The following is a 23722-nucleotide window of genomic DNA, read 5'->3' on the forward strand; positions in this document are numbered from 1 at the left end:
CATCTCGATAGTTCGTGCTCTCTGCGAAACACTTATCCCTTAAATTACCATAAAATCCATCAAAAGCTCTTCACTTTGCAACTTTTCTTCCCTTCATTCCATAAAGTAAGGACTATTCAAGGACATGTTTCATCCAATTAGACCTCGCCTGCAAGATGAGCGGATCCGGACATTACATTTTCATAGATTTACAAAAGTTTGGTTCACTAATCCGCCCTAAACCCTTAAACATGATTGTTCATGGACCCAAAAATCAGCATTGAACCCAGAAGCTTGATTATCAAACTACGACTTATATATAAGGAAAAAAAGGAAATAAAACGGCATGATAATGAAGTAAGGATTAAGAAGATAGTAAATTGAAAAGGGGTCATTACCAGCCTAATGTGAACCACCCGCATGTTGCATCTCCGTCTTCCAAAGATTAGCATAAACCTAGCAAAGAAACTAAGTTTCAATAAATTGAACAACAAAGATTGTAAAACGGACACATAACTCAAGTAATTGCATACTCAAGCAAAAGAATGAACTATGGTACATATCTGGGAAAATTGTGACTGAGAATAGATTGACGAAGGTCTGGAGTATTCTCCAATTGACTTACGGCCAGCAATAATATGACCATCTTCATCACCAAACAATATGACCATCTTCCGATTTTGCTGTATGAAGGATGTGAAGATTGGAAAGAGGGATGTGGAAATTAGGGAAAAAGGTTACAGTAATTGATGATTCAGTTTGAATAACTAATCGATATCAATAATTAGTTATTAAAGTAATGAAGGAAGAGGGAGATGAAGAAATGAAGAAGAGAGAGCGATGAAGAAATGAAGAATGAAGAGAGAGGGAGAAGCAGGAATAGAAGAGGAAATGAAGCACTACTGTTCATCACATGTTCAGCACGCCTGTCACTGCTCTACTGTTCCTCAGAGTGATTTTCCAAAGTTTGGACATTTAGAAGGGTTTTAGATATGAACACTCGTTTATTTTTATCTAAGCCGAACACTCGTTTATTCACTTTAATTACAAGTAATTTTTCCGAATTATTAACAGTTTCATTAATCAAAACGCCAATTTGCAATTCTAATTTCTAAAGCAAAAAGTCCAATCCAATTGTTGCGTACTTGTATTTGTCGGGCGGCAAGAATGATGCTCATGTTCACATTCATAATTTTCCACCAATTATTATACCTTTATGTATCGATTATCACATACAAGAGACAGATTTAATTATTTAGAGCTTTTTTATTTTTTTTCTAATGTTCCAGAATCATATTCAATATATAATATACTCGTATTTTTTTTTTAGTATCTGGAGGGTTTTCGATCATTTTGGGAGAGGGTGAATAGATGCGAATTATCGAAATTTTTAGGGTTCGAACAATTTAATTGATTGATTCTCAATCAATCGGAAAAAAGATGTATTCGAATTTGTAGATCGGACATGATTGGGTGGTCCGTGACTCTTCTCCGTCGTTGGTGAGCTGGTGGGTACATGGGCGGTGGGAGACGGTGGCTGGTGGTCGCTTTTCTCTCTTCTTCTCCTTCTCTTCTTTTAAGGTTGTGTGTATAAAATGAGAGGAGCAAAATCGGAAAAGTAGAAAATTTTATGTAGGATTTAGTAAAAAGATGTGTTGGAAATAGCATGTCCCTTATTTTTATTTGTTAGATTTACTGTTAATACTGTTAATTTATCTAAGCCGAACACTCGTTTATTTTTATTTGTTTGGCATTTTTATTAACTTTTAGCAGGTTTATATTCTCCATATTAGATGAGTAATTGAGCAACCATAACCAATGGAGAGTTGCCCAAATCTCCTTCCATAAACATTTCATCTTCAAAAATCATCTAGCGGCCGACTTGGGCAAAGTGTCCCAGATTGACACTAACCAAGTGATCGATCATCTCATGTCTTGGATCTAGATAACCTTACCCAATCTCGGAATAACATCATAAATCCAATCTAACGACATTTAAGTTGGTCTCGGATGTAAAGATGTCGCACATTAGACTCATGATATAGATAACCTTACCCAATACTCGACATAAGCTGATCATTGCAGAATACAAACTAAAGAATTGTTCATAAGCAAGAGCAAGAAACCTGTAGCCCTTCATCCTAACAGCGCAGAGCTCCATCCGCGTTTGAAGTACAATCCAAACTCGACATTGTTGCTAAAATATTGTCTTTCTAAGTCGAACTGCTAACTGGGTATCTATTCGACACTTGTAATAACCACGCTTCTGCTCATGAAGTTAGCTCTCTCAGGTTGTACTTTGCTAGTTCCTTGTACTTGTCCACAACGCTTATCATGCACACGGTCTGTGAACACAGCAACGATGTATAAATTAGATGAACCAACAAACAGAAGAACTCGAAAAGAAAGGATTCGTGATTTTATGTACCTTGACAACTTGAGCAATTATGGTCTTCTCTGGGTTCTTTAGATCGACTTTGTGACAGCTAGGAACTGATTTTGCGATAGCATCAATTACCTTCATTCTCTCAATTCCCGTATTTGCACGTGCATCATATTGGACAGCAAACTGACAAAAGTTATTCAAGGGAATCAATCGATGAACATTATGTCAGTATTATGAATTTATGAGCCATAAACAAGGTATTCTTTGAAGCAGTAGCATGACTAAACGGCATTTGATGCCAGCTTCCACGAGCGCCCCAGTTTGAAAATTATGAAATGACACGACAGTAAGACACTTCCTTTATGCCAAACATCAAGAACTTTTTGTTTACGAAAAAGCCTTATCCCAACCAAAGTTGGCTGGTGTGAGTGGTAAGGGCTCTCATCTCTTAAACAAGTGGTCAGGGGTTCGATTCCTAACTCTTGCGAATGAAAAAGCCAAACTTAGGAGGGGTCAACCCATTAAATTGTCTTCGGTACCCCGAAGGAGATTGCCCAGTTGTCGGTAGGGGATACTCCTGGCCAACACAAAAAAAAAAAAAAAAAAAAAGCCTTATCCAACATGTAGCCATATCTGAGTATCATAGTTAATACCTTAATCGGTGTTTCAGCATCGGCAGGGAAATGCTGTTCAACAAGTGGCTTAATGGCTCTTGAGATTTCTTCATCAGAAGTATAGCATGAGAGCTCCACTGGTAACACTCTAAGCAGAAACCTGTAGAAAAAAAAATCAAACAGTAAGTCTAGTGTGAGTATGAGACGGTATATGTGACATTTTACCATTGTAAAGAGGGTTTTCTTAAAACTTGTGTCCCGGCCCACAGGTAGAATGGATAAAACCGTCTCATATGAGTTTTTTTCAGTGTCGAATTGCAAATGTATCAGCAAAATTTTATCAAAAAGCTACATGTGCTTCCCAAATAATGAAAAAGTACAGAACAGAGAATATGAAGCCACTGAAACCTTGACATATGTTTCTTTGTACTGGCGGCAGATTCCATGATGTGCTGAACAATGTCTGTAGGACTCGGGTCTCCATCCCTTCGCCGCATAAGAATAAAAACAACACCATTGCAACCCGTATCAAGTTTGGAGAAACGCCTCTGGTTCAATATTTTATCACAAACTCAGTTCCAATAAATGTACCAATGCATGTCACAAACACAATCATGTTTTCTACTTCTCTCACTTTTTTTAGTTTCTAAAACACGACTAGGAATGATCGCCGTGCAACAAAGAAAACATGAATATTCAAAATAAGGACAAAGTAAATATTTAATTTCTTACTTGTAACAGTTGTAAGTTACTATCCTGATTGTTGAAATGGGTGACCGAAAAACTAATAGAATTAAGTTATTTACAGTGAAATAGCATTTCAAAATCATGAACTGTTACTATCGAGGACAAATCTCAAAAAAAAAACTGTTACTTAGACTTGACAGCAAGTGCTATAGGGCATAGGCTATTTTACTCCCAACTCTTCATATTACCTAAAATACCGGTGTCCGACATTCCACATTTGCAATGGGCAAGGCCCCTGAACACATCATTTTAAACCAAAAACATGAGGATTTTTCATATAAAGCCGAGCCTGACACTTGGAAACATATCTGTGTCAAATACTTCCACTCAAATGTGAGTAACAAAGATTGCAGGCGCATGTCAGAGTGTCCGAGACTACTATTTTGTGAAAAAGATTCACCTTTTTGGCCTAAAAGGCTAAAATCAAGTCTCTAACTGTCATACACTCACACACAACATGCCTAATAATCGGCACGTCGAAGTAACGGAATTGCAGATGAAGAAACAAAGATCTTTACCAAAACCACGAACAAAATTGGATGCAGCCAGAATGCGGGTTGGCAGGTTGGCGAGTTGACTAACCTTGGTTTTATCTCCCAATTCCTTGAGTTCTGCTTCGATTAACTTATCAACAGACAACTCTGTGGTAGCAACTCCCGTATTTCCACTTTCTGAACTTTTGACATCAGAGCATTGTTTCTTTTCAGGCGGTTCCTCATTTTCTTTGCTTTTTACCTCAGTCGGTTCCTTATCAGCATCCTTACTGCCACCATTTCCAGGTCCAACCTCATCCGCCTGAACAGCCTTATCTGCATGATCGGATATTTTTTCCACGCTAGATCCATTATTTCCACTGTCTTCGGGAGGTGCAACTGATTTTTTGTCCTCTTCCTCATCATTATCATCATCATTTTCTTCTTCATCAGAATCAGAGTACGTGAACTTGATTTTTTTATTAATTGGTTTCTCCAATGTCACTGCCACCTTAGAACTGGATTCCTTTCCGTTGATCAGCTCTTCAAAAAACTAAAACAAGCCAAAATAAATAATTGATTACTAACTACAACATAAAAATTAGAACACCATGTGTGATAACAAGCTAATCAGATAATGGAGATTGCAATAGGAACCCAGAGCAAAAAAAAAAAGGATATTGCCGCCTCAAAGAAACAGCTGTCTTCAGTTTCTACATGGTGATAATTAACTTATCAAAGTTATCCACATTCCACAATAAGCACGGAAAATAGCATAGAATATAAAATAATACAGCTCTAACTATAGTATAGTACACGAGTGTTGGCATTTATGCCGCCAAAGCAGTAGCTCTTCTACAATTCAGTATAAATAGATAGGAATTTCATGTTTTACAAGTTGATTTATTGTTAGAATTTTTAGCATGAAATATTGATAGATGATGACCTCTATGCTCTTGAGGGACAAGGGTAATGCTCTTGTTGTTGTAAAACTCGTAATTGATGACAAGCTCAACATTTTATTTTGACTTTTTTCTTTAAAGTCGACTTTCCATGAAGCGACATCTTTGAACAAATGCCCAAACAGTCTTTCCCTCTAGTGATATGAAGATATCCATTACCACTTCCAAGAGTTCAGAATACACACATACGAAGCATAAGTAAAGCAATACGAGTAACATTCCAAACAGAGCCCAAAAATACCAAGTCCTTTCTATCTTTAACCGAGGCTATGCAAATGGCAACCATGCTCAAATTTTTAGCAAATTTCAAACCTCCCAATTTCTAATTGACTACGAAAACATATTAAGAAAAGTTTCAATCTTCCTCAAATTGCCAGTTTGCAGCCAAGTAAAGAATCTATGAAGCTAAGCACACACCATTTCCCTCGCAGAAAACCAGAAACCTTCCGAACAATAGCTGAAATTATTCGCCGCATTCATGAAACCTTAATCCATCCAATGAGTAGTAGTACAAAGTTACTAATCCATTTAATAAGTAACAAGACTAAAGGTCGAGGCTTTGCTACTTCCTCCGTTCCAAAATACCAAGTCCCTTCGATCTTCAAGCGAGGCTTAGCAAATGGCAAATTGGCAACCATGCTCAAAATCTTAGCAGATATCAAAACCTAATTTTGCAGCAAATAGCAACAATGCTCGAAAAGTTTCAATCTTTCATCAAATGATCCAATTGCCATTTTGCAGCCAATTAATTAAATCCGTAGAGCTAAACACAACAAAAATTCACTTAGAAAAAACCCAGAACCCTTCAGACAATAGCAGAAACAACTATGCCGCAATCATTAAACCATAATACCAATTCCATAATCCATCCAATTAGTAAGAGTACAAAGTTACTAATCCATCATAACAAGACTAAGGGTCGAGCCTGTTACTTCCTCCATCCCAAAAATACTAAGTCCCTTCTACCTTTAAGCGAGGCTTGACAAATGGCAACCATGCTCGAAATGTTAGCAAATTTCAAAACCTCCCAATTTCTAATTGACTACGAAAACATAATAAGAAAGTTCCCATCTTTTCATCAAATTGCCAGTTTGCAGCCAAGTAAATAGTCTATAGAGCTAAACAAAACACTACTTAGTACTTCCCTCGCAGAAAAACCAGAACCCTTCGAACAATAGCAGAAATAATTTGCCGAAACCATGAAACCATTATACGAATTCCATAATCCACCCAATTAGTAGTAGTAAAAAATTTCTTAATCCATCTAATAAGTAACAAGACTAAAGGTCGAGTCCTTGTTACTTCCTTCATCCCAAAAATACCAAGTCCTTTCTATCTTTATGCGAGGCTTGGCAAATGGCAAAATGCTCGAAATTTTAGCAGATATCAAAACCTAATTGACTAATAGAACTTAGTAAGAAAAGTTTCAATCTTTTCATCAAATGATCAAATTGCCATTTTGCAGCCAATTAATTGAACCTATAGAGCTAAACACAACACCACTTCCAACAACAAAAACTCGTAAACCCTTCAAACAATAGCAGAAACAATCTATCTACTTGTCAAAAAAAAAAAAAATAGCAGAAACAATAACGCCGCAATCTCTACACCACAATACCAATTGTATAATCCATCCAATTAGTAAGATTACTAAGTTACTAAACCATCTAATAAGTAATAATACTAAAAGTCGAGTCTTTGTTACTCCCTCCATACCAATCGTTCGTTAAACTTTAAATACCCCTAACAAGTAACAACTCACAAACAATAAAAACCGTAAACAAATGATTGGTATACATACAGAATCAATAACATTAATGGCTTCCTGAGCAGCTTGAAATTCTCTACCACCATCACAAGTTATGAAGAATCCTTGCACTCCTGGCCTTATTGGGCTTGGCCCCTTCTTTCTCACCGGTTTCTAATCAAACATACACAAAATTCAAAAACATTAATTCAAATTAAGTCGACAAGAAAACGACAACAATATTACCCCAGTGCCTCAAAGCCCCCGGAACTTTAAAAGCTGCGAGACCGTTTCTCAATGACCCAAGATGAAAATTACGAGAAGAATACAATAACAAAATCATCCTAGTGCCTCAAGGGAGTACACAGTCTTATATAAAGAGACGGTTTCTAAATGACCCAAGATGAAAAATACGATACGAGAAGAATACAATAACAAAATCATCCTAGTGCCTCAAGGGCTCTCATAAAGTACACAGTCTTTAAAGAGGCGGTTTCTAAATGACCCAAGATAAAAATTACGAGAAAAATAAAATAACAAAATTATCCAGTTCCCCAAGGGCCCCCATAAAGTTGCGGGGCTTGACTGTTTCCGAATGACCCAAGATGAAAATTACGACAAAGCGAAAAAAGGGATAAAAGAAGTAATTACATTATGAGGTAAGTAACATCTCTTGCGTTTTTTGGGATCGTTGGATGCATTGTTTGCTTTGTTTTCAGCAGCCATTTGAAGATGCCAAGATGAATGTTGAAGAGGGAAAAGGGAAGAGGGTTTAGGAATGGTTGAAATTGAAGTTGATACGTGCTACTGATGAAACGCATCGTTTTGGGGATACCACAACTTAATTTGATTAGTGGGACAAAAACGGTTCAGCTTGTTTATAGCCCATATATGAACTCATGCAGCCCGTTTAGAAACTAGGTATTTGGGTTGGTATTACATAGAATTTGGGCTCAAATTTGTGTTCGGGAACTATGTAAAATTTGGGTTGGAATTTGGAAAATCGGTTCTTATGTACAAGACTGTTCTATAATATGATAAGCGTAAAGTAAAATATGACAAGCTAATAAATACGGAATCCATTTTTGAAATAATGGGTCAAAAATAAAATATTTGTCGTTTTGGGTCGGTTTTGAAAATATTTGTCAAAATGGTGTCCACGTAGGCTCGGGATTTCTGGACCTAAAACACGCCACTACCAATGGCGTGTTTATAATGAGTACGGAAAGAAATTTCATTAAAAAATGGACTAAAACAAACACGTCATTGGGAATGGCGGTTTCGGAGGGGAAACACGCCACCCCTAATGGCGTGTCTTATGTAAATTTTTTTTTTTTTTTAAAGTTCAGTCAGTTGAGGAAAAAAATTGTTGTAAAGACACGTCACTACTAATGGCGTGTTTCCTTCACAAAACACGCCATTAGTAGTGGCGTGTTTCAGGTCTAGAAATCCCGAGCCTACGTGGACACCATTTTGACAAATATTTTCAAAACTGATCCAAAACGGCAAAGGAGGAGCCCAAAATACTTGCGTCCTCCCTACCCCCAAAGGAGGAGCCCAAAATAGGAATTAAATATTATAAAATCCTCCTTTAAGTGTAGGGAGGACGCAAGTATTTCTCATGCCATATTTATTTAACCTCTGATTAGATTTTGACAAATTAGGCCATGTTCTTTTTGACTGAAACGAGCTGAATTGAATTGAATGGAGTTGGGGGTGAACTGAATGGAGTTATGGAGCTGAGGTCAACTGAATGCAATTGAAGTAAGAATTAATTTTGTGAAGAGATTAGTTGAACTAAACTGAATTAAAATGAGTTGATATTAAGTCAGAAAAAAACAGGGCCTTAAAGTTATATCGCTTCTTGAATAATTTGTCAAAATGAAAAACTAAAATTTTTTTGTCATTATTAAGGATCGGATTCAGACTAAGTGAAAGTGCAAATAGATAAAAGTTGGAGTTTATTTCATGTATTTTTAATTTGGAAGATGAATTTCTAATTATTTTCAAATTTTGCTTTTACGATGTACTGATTTTCCAACATTTGTAAATTAGAAGTTTTTTTTTTTTTTTTTTTTTTTGGTGTGAATTTGTAAATTAGAAGTTGGAATACAAAAATAGTTCAAACTAGTACGTGAAGGAACAGTAGTACAAAGTGGACAAGACATTCTTGATCATTTAAGGTGTCTCGTATGATAAAACATAGCTCGTGGCTTGAGTAAAATAAGTCGGATAGAAATACAGCTGCCTCTTTGGCAGAGCAAGTAAATGAAGTTATATTAATGATAAAAGGATTACGAAAATAATTTAAGAGATGGAGAAATTAATTTCTTAATAATTTAGGTAGAGACCGTATATCTTCCAAGCATTTTAGTATATGTGTACACAACAAATTATTATTTGAATGTAAAATCCGTCATAAATTTTAATCAGGTTAAATTATATAAACGAGATAAAAGTGAACTGACGAATAACTTGTTAAAGATATTCCCGTATCTTCCTTACAATCTCGTAAATAATGCATTTAGGAAATTGTATTTACCTTTAGTTATCTTTCCTTAGTTTCTCGTATATTTGATTGCACATATTATTTACCCTAGATTTGTATTCCTTAATATCGCATCTTGTAATTGTATAAATACTCTCGTATTATCAATGAAAGAATTACACATTCAATCATAAACTTTACATGGTATCGGAGCCACAAAGCCTAAGCATTCATCCGGAAATTTTTTTTCGAAATCCTTCATGGCAGCCAACCACGGCCTTCTTCCCAACCCCGATGAACCCAACAAACCCATCTCCGTCATCACCTTCCAAAATTGCATACAATTAACCGACACCCTCATCTACAAACAATGGAGCTTCCAAATCCGAGCCACAATGAACGGCCATCGACTCTTTCATTATCTCGATGGAAGTGTTACACCACCATCCGACACCCTTACCACCACCTCAGACGACAACAAAACAGCCACCACCACTAACCCCGCCTACCTCACTTGGTATCGCCAAGACCAATTCATACTCGGTGCTCTCACCGCAACCTTATCCTCCACCGTAGCCCCTTTGATTGTCCACGCCACTACTTCCCACGAAGCCTGGACTACCCTCGCCACCACCTTTGCCAAAAAGACCCGTGGTCGTAAACTCCAACTTAAGACTCGTCTCCAATCCCTCAAGCTTGGTGACGGGACTATCACGGAGTTTATGCAATCCGTTAAATCCTGTGCTGACGACATCGCCCAATTAGACCGACCCATGGACATCGAGGACATCCTCACGGTTGTCTTCGATGGTCTAAACTATGACCTTTATGGCCCCGTCATCTAGTCCATCAAAGCTCGTGACACCCCCATCTCGTTTGAAGACCTCCACGAAAAACTTATCCAACACGAACTACACGTTACTCGTACCAAGCCATCCGTCCCATCCAACTTCCAACCTACTGCCAATCCTGCTTACTCCAACCCCACCTACAACCGTCCCCAATACACCCTCCGTCCCTCATATCAACCAAAACCGACCTATCAAACCCCTAACCCGGACCACAAACCTGCCCCCTACAAGGGCCGCTGCCACTACTGTGACTTTAAAGGTCACGTTGCCTCCGACTGTCGCAAGCTCAAAGCCGACTACCCAATGGTTGTATTCCCTACCCGACAATACCGCACCAATCCCTCTCATGCTCACACCGCCACCCATGCCCCGAATAACAATAACTCACACGCATGGACCATCGACACAGGAGCCTCCCATCATATCACTCACGACCTTAACACTCTTGCTCTTCATCGTCCATACGAAGGCCCGGATGACCTAATCATAGGGGACGGGTCCTCTCTTCCGATTTCTCATATGGGTTTTTTCACTATTCTCTCTCCTTCCTCTCGTTCTTTAATTTTTAATAACGTACTTTGTGTCCCACAAATTTCTCGTAACCTATTTTCTATATCTCAATTTTGCACCGATAATGATGCCATAGCCGTGTTCTTACCTTCTTCTTTTCTTATAAAGGCCCGAACCACGGGAGCGATACTCCTTCAGGGTCCGCTTAATCAAGGCACATACGAATGGATCCCATCCGCACCACATGCTCTTGCCGCATCCGTCACCTCCACACAGTGGCATCACCGACTAGGACATCCGTCATCCGCCATCCTCAAGCTTTTAAATACTCGTTTTAATTTTAATATTTCCGAATTTACTCATTGTACTCCGTGCTTAATCAATAAAAGTCACAAACTTCCGTTTTATACTTCTTCACTAACGTCTAATGCTCCACTCGAACTCATCTTTTCCGACCTATGGACCGCTCCTATTTATTCCAATGAATTACATAAATATTACGTACTCTTTATTGACCATTATACACACTACATCTGGTTATTTCCCGTTCAAAAGAAATCTGACACAATTCACATATTTAAACAATTCCGTGCCCTTATTGAAAAACAATTCAATCGTCCTATACTCCGCTTTTATTCTGACAACGGCGGCGAATTTCAAAAATTAACACCACTTCTACTCGACTCCGGTGTTGTCCACCTCACGTCACCTCCGCACACTTCGGAACACAATGGATTTGCGGAACGTAGACACCGACACATTGTCGAGACCGGTCTTGCTCTTCTTACGCATTCCCAATTACCCACCAAATTCTGGCCTTATGCCTTTACCACTGCATCTTACCTCATAAATAGACTCCCAACTCCAACTCTCCAAAACAACTCCCCGTTCTTCAAATTATTTTACCAACACCCAAACTACTCCAAGCTTCACGCATTCGGCTGCCTCTGCTTCCCATGGTTACGACCATATGCTCACCACAAACTTGATCCCCGCTCTGCCGCCTGTGTATTTTTAGGCTACTCAAATACTCAGTCCGCCTTTTATTGTCTTGAACCTCGAACATCCCGTGTTTATACATCGCGTCATGTTCGGTTCATCGAAAACGAGTTCCCATACAATCACCTTCTCGGCACTTCTCCATCCACCACCCCTACACCCGCCCAATGGACCACCTTTACCCTCCCTCTCCTACCCTCTGACACCTCACCCGAGACCACTCCCACTACGACCCCTGCCACACCCACGATCTCCACTCCCACTACGACCCCTACCACAGTCCCTCCTTCATCCCCTGTTCTGGAACCCGACACCCCTGCCTCCCCCACTACCGCTGCCTCTCCACAGCCTCCCTCACCACCTCCACCACCTCCCCCTCCTCCTCCTCGTCACCATGCCACACGCCTTTCCCACAACATCACTAAATCCAATCCCCGTTACTTCTCCCCTCCCAAGAAATCCGCCCATGCTGCTACTCTCACCACGCCCTACATCACCCCCACACATTCAATCATAAACTTTACATTCAATCAATAAAAGTCACAGAACTAACATAAAGTTTTCTCATCCTTCTATTTGTTTAGTCTGAATAGCAAACATATATTCATGTTAAGAGAGCCCAAATGAGGCAATGTTCTTTTCAATTAGAATTCTCTCTATTTCCTAAAATAAATGGAAGGTCCATTTCCTATTAAGGATCAAGATTTCATCTCACGACGATCTAACGGTTCATGTTTTCAACCGATAAATAAAGGAAAAATGCAATAGAAAGAGAGGTGTAATATTATATTGTAATGTGAGAGGAAATGGACAAGAAATGGAGAGAAGGAAATGGAGATGATCTTTACTCTGTTCTTTTGGGTTGAATAGAGTTGAATTGAAATAAATTGAGTTTGAATTGAACTGAATTGAGCTGAATTGAACTTAATTGAGCTAAATTGAACTGAACTGAACTTAAATGAGCTGAACTAAGTTGAATGAAGCTGAACTAAATTGAAATTTGTTGAGACGAATAAAGCTGAAATAAGCTGAGGTGAATTAGGTTTAGCTAAATTGAAATGAATTAAAGTTAACTAAAGAAAAGCTAAAATTAAGTCGAAAAGAACAAATCTTGATTCGTGAAAATGCGGAACTTCCGTATGAGCCCAAACATTGAAAAAGATGTAGGGGTAAAATTGTTGAAAAACTAGAAAAAGGGATAGTAATAATTGCATGTGACTGCACATGCAGATGGGGCCAATCATCATCATAATCTTGCGTTATCTATAAATAGGCCCACTGTCCACTGAGCTACAGTTCCCGCAATTTACGTAACGGCCAACTAACTCTCAACTGTAAATCCTCGCTATATTTGGTAACAGTTAATCTCGCTGAAGACGGGTCGGAGCAAGTGACGGGTAATGTCATTTACAAACCGGATAGGGGGACAAGGTGGGGGCACCCCCATGTACTTCCCTCTCTCCTCTATCTGGGTCATTTGTGAGAGGAAATGGTATCCGTCACTCCGGAGTGACAGATATGTACCGTCTTCAATGAGATTTTGTGATTTGGTAATTAATTTACGTAAATGACTTTCGTGTCATTTTTCATTTAAATGTCTCCTAATTTAAGGCTAGACTTGCGGAGAGAATTACTCCTCGTTGCAAGGTAGGCAATAGATTGCATCAATTGAAAATGTTAACTAATTTAGTTGATAAATAATGTGTAAAGTATTTACATTTACTTATTCTTTTCGGCTAAAACGAGCTGAACTTAATTGAATGAAGTTGATCAGAATTGAATGAAGATGGGCTAAACAGAACAGAACTGACTGAATATAATTGAACTGAATAGAGCTGAGCTGAAATTAAGCCAGAAAGAATAGGGTCTATATATAGTCTACGTATTTAAGGTTGAGATGTAAATAAAGTGAGATTATCGACTATTGTTCATCTTGTGATCACTGATCACTATGAGCGTAATTTTAACACTTTGAAATTACGTTCATAATGATGTTATGAAACATGCATGACAGCATGAGCATGTTTTGAGCTAGAAACATAATCTCATTAAAAGTGTACCGTTAAGGAGTTAAATTAGATAATTTGAGATAATATCATAATTCATAAATATCAAATGAATCAATAATTTAAATTAATAGAAACACCTACCGACATTTCTTTCTAAAATAAAAACTAAACATTTTTCTTACTATTTTGAGAGAACACTATAAATTTTCCTTTGTCTTGTCTTCTTAGTGGAATTCTAACTTTTACTGTAGTAGCTAAAGCATACGGAGTAAATTGGTATGAAAATTTAATAGTACTCCGTAGGACAATTTGGTCAAACATCGCTTTCGAAATTACTAGTATAACAATTTAATCGTACATAACTTTTCTCTTAAAGTCAAGCATGAATATGGTTATCGACTGCCTATAAATTACACCTTCATTCACTAAACATTTCACCATTATTCAACAAAATCATTCTCTCTTCACTTTAGAAGTTTAAAATTTTATTATCGGTGTTTTGAGAAATGGCACAGACAATGGCAAGGAAACTTACGATAATACTATATGTCGCTTTGATGCTTGTTTTAATTACGGCTAATCAGGTATCAAAACTCGCTCTTATTATTCTTATTATTAACCTTTGTAAATACTGGCAACCTAACAACTCCCATTACGAAGTCAGAGTACTAACATGTAATGTAACGACTGTCGTTGCTTTAGCAATGAAAAATACGTGTTTCTTGATCTAAAATCTCGATTTTAGTTTGTTACTTTACATATTCGTCCCATAACATCTTCAATTTATGTTTAAGACGGATTTTACGTGTTTTCATGCTATTTTTGTTTGCATTTTTGCAGGCTGAAAGCCAATCTTCTAGGCCACAAGTTCATGTTAGCCAATTGGCGGTAAGCAACTATAGCTCTTACAAGTAGTAACAAGCAAGCTAAAGAAAAGTGAGAATAAATTCATTATTCATAAAATCGGTAATTTATTGGCCTAGCGAAAACAATATAAACAATTGTAATGTACTCCCTCCAGCTTGCTATTTTCTTCCCATTTCATTATATAATACTTCTCACATATATTAGAGAAACGGGAAGAAAAATAAAAGCGAGAGGGAGTAAATGTCATCTCATTTAATTCTTAGATTAGTACTCCCTCCAATCCTTTATTTTCTTCCTCTTTACTATGGGCACAAGAATTAAGAAATAGAGTATTATATTGATAAAAAGTTCGGTGGGGTTTGGTGATAGGAGAGAGGGATGAATAATTAAGAGTTAAATAATGAATTGTGGGCCACAAATATTAAAGTAAGGAATAAAATAGGATTAAAAGAGTTGGGTGGGTGAGGTAATAGGAGAGAGGTATGAATAAAATAAGAGTAAAAAGATACCAAAAATAGAAAGGGGAAGAAAACCTGAATAACCGTTTTAGGAAATAGGGAAGAATATGGTGAATTGGAGGGAGTATAATTCAATGTTTCTGAGAGTCGGATCAAATCCCCCACTACCAAGACATGACCACTTACGTTAAGTTTTCACCTGTTTCACTCATTTGTTTACCTTTTTATTCTTTGTTTTTGGGTTTTGATTAAACGTAAATAAATAATTGCAAATAAATAATTTTTTTTTGATGACCAGGGGTTGAATCCCCCATGCATTCCCGGACCACATGCACGATGTAAGCCACCCCTTTCGGAGCTGCAGTGGCCAAGTGATCATCGCCCCAGCTCGGAGTCGAACCCGGGACCTCTCAACTCCTCCATTTCTGCAAGCTTCAAGGTTTAACCCGGCTACCACCAATTGAGATATATAAAATATTTTTGTTTATACGATACGAACCTACATTAAAACCGGGTTCTTATTTTCCGAAAGAATTTACCAAGATTATTAATTTAGTATGTGTTTGGCCGAGATTAAAAAAGCGTTTTTGTTTCTCAAAACTAGAAGCGGTGCCAAACACCCAGTTTTAAAAAAATAGAAGTAGTTTTTCTAAAGCTCAAATCCACTTTTTCACCCCCAAAAACAGAAACATCAAATTGATGCTTCTGTTTCCGTTTCTTCCAAAACCAACAACTATAAACTTCCAACTTTGTTTAGGTAAATTATTACTTCAAGGCATGACGTAACCTTACCGTAAATTATTTTTTTATTTTTGTCAAATTATATTAATAAACAAAATTTGAGATCTTTTATGTTACTTGTAACATTATAAAACCATACAATAAAATACATATTTATAGTTTAGTATTATAAAAATGGGTACTAATTAAAAAATATCACAAGTATTATGAAAAGATTAAGAAAAAACATAAAAAAAAGTCACATTCTTTTATGCATAAATTGGATTCACAATAAATTATACTGTACTAAGTACAGTAACTATTGTGCGCCACCATCGTATGAAGCAAGACTGCGAGAGACACAAAGTAAGCATTTTACGATAAATAGTGATCATTTCTTTATGTTAAAAAGTGACCAGTAATAAAAATTAGTCACTTGATAAAAAATAAAACATTGTTATTTTTTAACATAAAATAAATGGCGACTTTTTAAGCAGTCGTACTATACAACTGTCTTATAGTATAATTTATAATATAATATATTCCATACCTATTTCATTTATCTACGATTTTATATTTCTATATATATTGATGAAAAATATATTTATATAACAATAAATGAATTCAAAATAAACTAAAACAAGTAAATTAGGCCAAACACACTAGAAATTATAAAAAGCACTTATTATGAGCTTAACCAAACATACCCTACTTTTTTAAAAAAAAAACAGTTTTTTGAAAATTACTTTTGAAAAACAGAAACTATAATTTAAAAACAGGGCCAAACATGCTCTTATACTTGTACTATTTGTGATTACTCTGTGGGGTTGCTAGAATAATTGTTCGTTCATTTTATTGTCCTGTTTTGCAGTATGGTGCCAAACAAGGGAGCCTCCATCCACAAGGTAGATAGACGATTAATTATTTAACAGCACATACATTTACCTTGTTGTTGTAATGTTGTCACATTCACGAAAATATTATAATCCTTGTAATTGTTAGGCCGAGTAGGCCTTCCGTATTCTGTTTATTGTATTTACCAATTCATCATATTAGCAATCATCTCCCTATTTATACATCAAGGGAGAAGGCTGTTACAAAGAATCTACTCAGCCAAATACAATGGATTTGCTAGTACAATGAATTGGTAAATACAATGAACGGAATATGATGAATTGTGGTAAATACAATGAACAGAATACGGAAGGCCTACTCGGCCTAACAATAATTAATGAATAACGGTTTTTCTAACGTGTGTCCTACGGTCACACATTGACAAGCTTCATATTACTAGAAAAATACGGTCCTTAATACATTTGAATACTTTAATTTCGAGATCTTAGATTTATGTATATTAAAATACTGAAAATACATTCTTTCAAAAAAAAAAAAAATACTGAAAATACATTTTTACTGTAAATGATTGTAGAATGTGGATCAAGGTGTACGATGAGGTGCTCAGCTACTGCATATAAGAAGCCATGTATGTTCTTCTGCCAAAAATGTTGCGCTAAATGCTTGTGTGTTCCACCCGGTACCTACGGCAACAAGCAACTTTGCCCATGCTACAACAACTGGAAGACCAAGAGAGGCGGCCCCAAGTGCCCATAAGTACTAGACGTACTACCGAATAAGTTTTAGTCTAACGGTTAAGACTTAAGACAAATGTATCGTGATAATATATCATGAAATTGAATATTCGCTAGTACTAATAATATAAGTCCATGATGAATTGATGAGGTCTCGAATAGTCGAATCGGAGGAGTCTATTTATCTTTCTCTCTAGCTAGGTCTTTATTGTGAGTTTGTGAGTTGTGACAATGCATATCTGCCAAGAAAAAGAACTACTAGCTAATTTTAAGTGTAGCAAGATCCATCTATCTAAATGTTGGGGCTTCAATCAGGGTTATGAACTTTATTATCAATAAGTCTTCCTTGTTGTGAACCAAAAAAATAAGTTTCCTTGTGACGGGTATATTACAAACTTGTGACGGGTCAAGTAATACCATGTGAGAGAGATAAGACAAAATAGAATGTTGTTCCCTAGGCACTTTGCTTTTGTCTTATCTACCCCACATGGGTTGTATTTGACCCGTCGCAAGTTTACGACGGATATGTCCGTCACAAATGAGAATTTGTGGTTTATTATTATGGTAGCTTACCGTTTACATCGACTCATATATATTTTTTTTACAACAAATATCTCACATATATTAAGAAAAAGCTCAATAAAATGCATTAGGGTACAAATAAAGGGGGAACAGGACCCCGAAACTACCAGTTGCTTGAAAAACAGAAGAAACAATAAGCGTAGATGATGATAAAATACGATATTTTTTAAAAGGGCGGTGGTAATGAGCATCAAACACAAAAGACGAAACCTCCTTTCTCTTTGTCCCTGTAACCGTAGTGATAGGACGAGTGTACCTGGAATGAGAAAGTGAAACACGAACAGGAACGGACGAGCGTTTCTTCGAACAAGTAGTGGGTCGACCCACCCTAGCTTTTCCCTTTCCATGGGAAGGACAACCTCCTCTCGAACTATGCGAATGCTCCCTGTGATCTCTAACTGCGGTGAAGTTAAACTGGACTAAAGAGACCTTGCTAACACAGAAAGAAGCTGAAGTGAGACGAGTCTTCTTATCAACCTGTAAGATAACTTCCTCTTGCGCCAACTTAATCTCCTCTTGAACAAAGAGGATTTGGGAACTTCTGTTGTCCTTGAAATTTCTTCATGGGGAGTTCCCGTATGGATAGTTTTTGAGCTGAGGGTACGAACCCTCAAGAAAAACATGGACCTTGAGTGATAAAAGCCTAAATTTTTGCCATGTAATAATAATTTCTCATAATCTTGAGATGAAAGTTTGAGTGTATTATGAGGTCGTTTCATATTGGTGAAATTGAAATGAGAAGACTTTGAGTTAGTTGAGGAGGGCGAAAGGCAATCAGCTTCATCATTCAAGGTCTAGCCATCATTCAAGGTCTCGGCATATACACTGCTACTCTCGGAATCCATAGAATCCATAGGCACAATAGGGGAGCGAACCGGAGCACAATCCATATTCATTACCAATCCGATTTCAGCAGCTTGGGGAGAAAAAACACACTTTTTCCCAACGTGAACCTCAGTGTCATCCAACGTATCTACTACAACTCGCTTGTCATTGTGATTAATTTCGAGAGCCTGCACAACTTCTTCCAGTTCTCGAATAATGTCTTTGTTTTGAGGTTCAACCACTTGTGCTTCCTTCAAAGTAACAATGGCCTTCGAAAGCCTATTCAAATGTCTAAGAGCCACAACTTTACGGAAAAGGGCCTTGGCATTTTCTAGAAAGAAATATATCATGTAAGGAGTATCTTTTAAAATAAAATTAGGTAGGTTACAAACTTATAGGGCTATGACTGTAGAGGTAGCAATTGGGTCAGATGGGTCGAGTTAAGTTGGGTCGGCTCGCAACGGGTCGGGTTGTTGTTGATCATTTCAGGTCAAATGACGCATCAGGTCGGGTCACTATCGGGTTTAGAGAATTTATCGAATCACTTCAATTTTTTATCATTAAAATTAGTTTTTCGACCATTATTTAGTTTAATTACTTCATTTAAGTCAAATGTATCAAACTAAACACTAAATCGCTTTCAATTTGATCAATATTAAGCTTAATAATTATCAGTCATCAATTTAATTGTGTCAATATCGGGTCGGGTTTATATTGGGTAAGATCGAGTTCCTGTTCGGGTTACTGGTTATCTGGTAGTGTCGGGTTATAGGTCATCATCGCGTCGGGTCGGTTTCGGTTTGCAATATTCCCGGGTTCTGACGGGTCGGGTTTGCTCGGGTTCAGTGTAATTACCCGAAAAACAAGCAGGTTGCTCAAAATAGCTCTTTTTACTAACAATAGACAGTAGCGGAATAATGGGCGTCACCGCCATATTTCCCCTGCGAAAAATACAAGGCTTTACAATAAAATAAATATACATGTAAAACTTAAACTAAAAACTCTATAATCTATAAAATAATATAAAAAGCTTAGATTGAGTAGTTAGTAGAGTGACATGTGGACTACATTTACATGTTAGATCAATTTTTTATTCTTTATTAAAAAAAAAAGTAAAAAAAAAAAAAATTGAAAAGATAAAGTAATAATCAATAGACTAATTACTCATCTTATTTAAACATTTTCATTTACCATGCATTATTCCACTTAATAATTATCATATTTTAGTGGTAATCTTTTTATATTCTACCGTTATGAAAAATTTCACCTATAAAAGATAATTAATTGATAAAAATTCTAGCACATTCTTAGCATAATCAAATTAATGAAAAAGTTTGTTTATTTTCACCTAATTATTTCATTTGATTTATTTTTCAACAATTCTCATATATTTATTTTGTGGTGAGCATGAATCAAATGGACAATAGATGAAGAGATAAAAGAGAAGTAGAAGAAAAGTGGAGAATTCAACAAGCATTTGTATTATATAGTTCGTTTTAGGTATTGTCGAATGTTTATAAAGACACCTGAAATCATCGATGATTGAATATAATCATCGGCGAATGGTGGTCAAACTTTAGTTTTTTAATCTCACATTTTTAATAGTGATAGATTATTTTGCGGATATTTTTAACATATTCATCATTGTTATTGTGTAGTAAATTTATTAAGATTGATATTAACAATTACAAATATGGCTAAGGCAAGTTATTGTAAATATATTATTCTCTATTGTTGGGTTCTCTTAATTGATGATGGCATACCCATTTAACTTGTGCTTTCTTAGTTTACTATTTCGGGATTAATCGATCAATTTGCAAGTCTTAAACAAGAATCGTCAATCGCTTGCAACCCAAGATCTAGAGTCGTTTTTGTCAGCCTATGTAAAGATCAAAGGGTAAAGTACATGTAATGGTAACAGTCAAGCCTACCGTTACTCATCACTGGTAACAATGTGATTGACTGTCACGTTTGACCCGTCACACTTGAAGCAAGTCTTTCATTTTGGATATTTCACTTTTTATCAAAATAGGCTTTTATATATACATCGGCTTTAAAATGGAGTTTTAAACTTGAAATACTGGAAGGGTGGTCTTTGAAAAGAGATTGTAATTCACACTTCAAAAGATTTCCTCTTTTATGCTATAACTTTTCTTTGGCTTTTATGAAACAATGTCGGGTTCTTTCCTTCCTTTATCAAGAGTTGTACTTTTGTTAATGTCTTCTTCGTTTTGTTTCTGAAAACTCGAAGACTCTTTAAGGAAAATTACAAGCCTTCTTTTCTCCTTTATGCTTCTTAGAAAGAAGTCTTTTTGGTGCTAATTTGGGAAAGTTAATACTTTTGTCTGATGACCAAAAATTTTGACTTAAAACCCTAGCATGCATCCTCTCGTTTCTTCCCCTATAAAAGGAGCACCTCCTTTCACTTTCAATATAAGACTTTTACCTGAGAAATCAAAGCATTTTGCAAAATCAGTTTTAAGAACTCAAAGCTTTTTCGTTTGCAAAAATCTTCTAAGTCTTCAAGTGTGTCAGTCAATAACATTGTTACTTCATAGTATTGTACTCTCTCATCTAGAATCGTTTGTACCAATAAGTTGTCCTTCTCAATTCTTTCTAAGAATCAGTTTGAGGAAACTTGGTTTTATAAACATTCTAGTTAGAGTGTCGAGTTCATAGACGGAGTAGTCTTAGAACTCGTGTCGCAACCAGAGTAGGTTGTTGGTCCTTTTATTGTAAGTGTCTTAAGTAGTCGGAGTAGATCACTTCACTTATTAATAAAAGAAGATTGGATGTAGGCCTTTAGAGTGTCGGCCAAACCCATTCAAAATCGTTGTGTTGATCTTTCATCGCTTTTAATTCCGCTGCAATTTACTTACTTGTTCTTCTTTTACGGTTTTGCTAGTAACAGTCTTGAATACTATCACTTCTGGTATATAGTTTTACTTCATAAACTGAGACCATCAAGTAACAGTCAGAACAACTGTCACTTCCTAACTTCATTCGTCTCCTTAAGCTTTCGTTATACACATTTAATCATTCAATTTAATTGATGTATCCACTTGCTCTTCATATTGTTAATCAACTTATCTTTAAACAATAAAAATTAAAGTTGAAATTTTAAAATAGTACCTAATTCACCCCCTTCTTCTCTTAGGTACTTAGAATCCTAAACTCTTCATCTATATATTTAATTAAGTTGGTTAAACGGGTAAATTTATCTTTTTTCTTATGATTTGAATATTAATAATAAGATGAGATATGATGCGTTTGATTTTCTTGTCTTATTGTTACTTTGATGATAAGATGGTAAAAGTACATACATTGTATATACTCATCGATTTTAGATAATCTGTTTATATTAATTCTCTTAATATAATTACTCACGTTTTTTCCCCAAAAAAACATAATACTAATGAGTAGCATATCTTTTTTTTTTTTACTTTGAATTTTCAATGTGATATGGATGTTTTATCTATTTACCCACCTCATTTAAAATGTTTTTATTTGATTAAATGTTACAACAGTAAAGAGAAAATGAGTATCATCGTTATTTCCAAACTAAAAAAAGTAGAGGTATATAAACTATGGTTAATACTATTTGTTATTTATAATTAATACGGAGTATTATCATTTTAATAAAGTCAGAATAACAAATATATCATTTTACGTTGAACAAAAATGATATGATCATTTGGTTACAAAGGTAAAGAGAATGAGAATAACAAAATAATAGGTTACAATAAATAAAAAAAACAACACGAAAGAATGATATGAATAACTGAATATCAAGCTACTACAAAAACTAGTAAAAACATTTACGCCAACAAACATTCATACATGACCTTCCCTGATACTTGTACTTGTGGTAGCAGTTATTAAAAAAAAAAAGAACAATTTAAAAAAAACAATGACAACAACAACAATAATAACCATAGTCGTGCCAAAACACAAATAAACATAACAAAAGTTGTGATAAAATATTAATAAACCGTGGCAAAATTTTAGTAAACTGTGTTAAATGTATATATATCGTGGCATATGCATACATTACATGAATTTACTCTAATAAAATACTAATAAACCGTTTTAGAGACCCACAACGTACACATTCATGGAGTTGCATGCATCATGCAATCTGTTTTGTCGTTGAAAGTGTCTATTGTAACGTTCCCCCACCTGCTACCATGATAGTATCCATCGAATTAGTTGTCATATAGTTTAATAAGCCAGGTCTTTCTGAATCGACATATTAGAATGGTTGATTCGGTTCACTGTTCAACATTTTCATTCATGCGATCCCTGTCACACACACTGCGTAAACCATACGGAAAAGAAATTTACACTCTGTACAATCGGCATTGTCCTTACGTTTTGCACCACGTACAAAAATCTCACCGAATACTGGCTTACATTCTTTTGTATACGAAAATAACCCAAATGCGGCACCACCAACATCTCGAAAATACTTGATAACCTTCTTAAGACTCCTACGAGTTTTTAAGCGGAAATGTTTTATAACGTTTTATCTTGAAAATTGCCCGTTTATGTCTTAAGGTTGTTGTTTTCGAAATAATCAAATAGGGTTCGAATGTCAATAGGCGGGGGAAGATTTCGAATCAGCATACCGATATCAACCATGAATTTCTCTTGATTATCGCCCCATAATTTTGCATTTTTACGATACAGACACTCAACGACGAGACATATCGCATAATGCATACAACTACCGGAATGTATACGTTGTTGGTCTCTAAAACGGCACGGAAAAAATATTTTGTTCGAGTTTCTTTATATTCAACGCAACTATTAATATGCTCTTTTATCAAAAAAAAAAAAATCTTCTACCAGATAACGCGCCATTAAGTTTGACACAACAACAAAATCAAAACAATACTAATCCTAGCTAGCTTGAC

At 36.1% G+C, this 23722-nt stretch overlaps 2 protein-coding genes across 2 annotated transcripts; one reads left to right on the plus strand and one right to left on the minus strand.

Annotated features, from left to right (window-relative positions):
* Nucleotides 1–1885: 1885 nt before the first annotated feature.
* On the minus strand, nucleotides 1886–7774 carry LOC141619279 (tRNA acetyltransferase TAN1). The gene is made up of 7 exons (XM_074436306.1): nucleotides 7560–7774; nucleotides 6963–7082; nucleotides 4309–4752; nucleotides 3388–3527; nucleotides 3019–3139; nucleotides 2408–2548; nucleotides 1886–2324 (listed from the first exon to the last, which is right to left on the minus strand). The coding sequence occupies exons 1-7, from the start codon at nucleotides 7632–7634 to the stop codon at nucleotides 2250–2252; spliced, it is 1116 nt and encodes a 371-aa protein (XP_074292407.1). The 5' UTR covers nucleotides 7635–7774; the 3' UTR covers nucleotides 1886–2249.
* Nucleotides 7775–14137: 6363 nt separating this feature from the next.
* LOC141619294 (uncharacterized) lies at nucleotides 14138–17732 on the plus strand. The gene is made up of 5 exons (XM_074436321.1): nucleotides 14138–14349; nucleotides 14606–14653; nucleotides 15389–15529; nucleotides 16682–16715; nucleotides 17240–17732. Exons 1-5 carry the CDS (start codon nucleotides 14272–14274, stop codon nucleotides 17419–17421), a joined length of 483 nt encoding a protein of 160 aa, XP_074292422.1. The 5' UTR covers nucleotides 14138–14271; the 3' UTR covers nucleotides 17422–17732.
* The last annotated feature ends 5990 nt before the right edge of the window (nucleotides 17733–23722 follow it).

The sequence above is a fragment of the Silene latifolia genome, chromosome X (assembly GCF_048544455.1).
Source record: "Silene latifolia isolate original U9 population chromosome X, ASM4854445v1, whole genome shotgun sequence".
NCBI classification, from domain to species: domain Eukaryota; kingdom Viridiplantae; phylum Streptophyta; class Magnoliopsida; order Caryophyllales; family Caryophyllaceae; genus Silene; species Silene latifolia.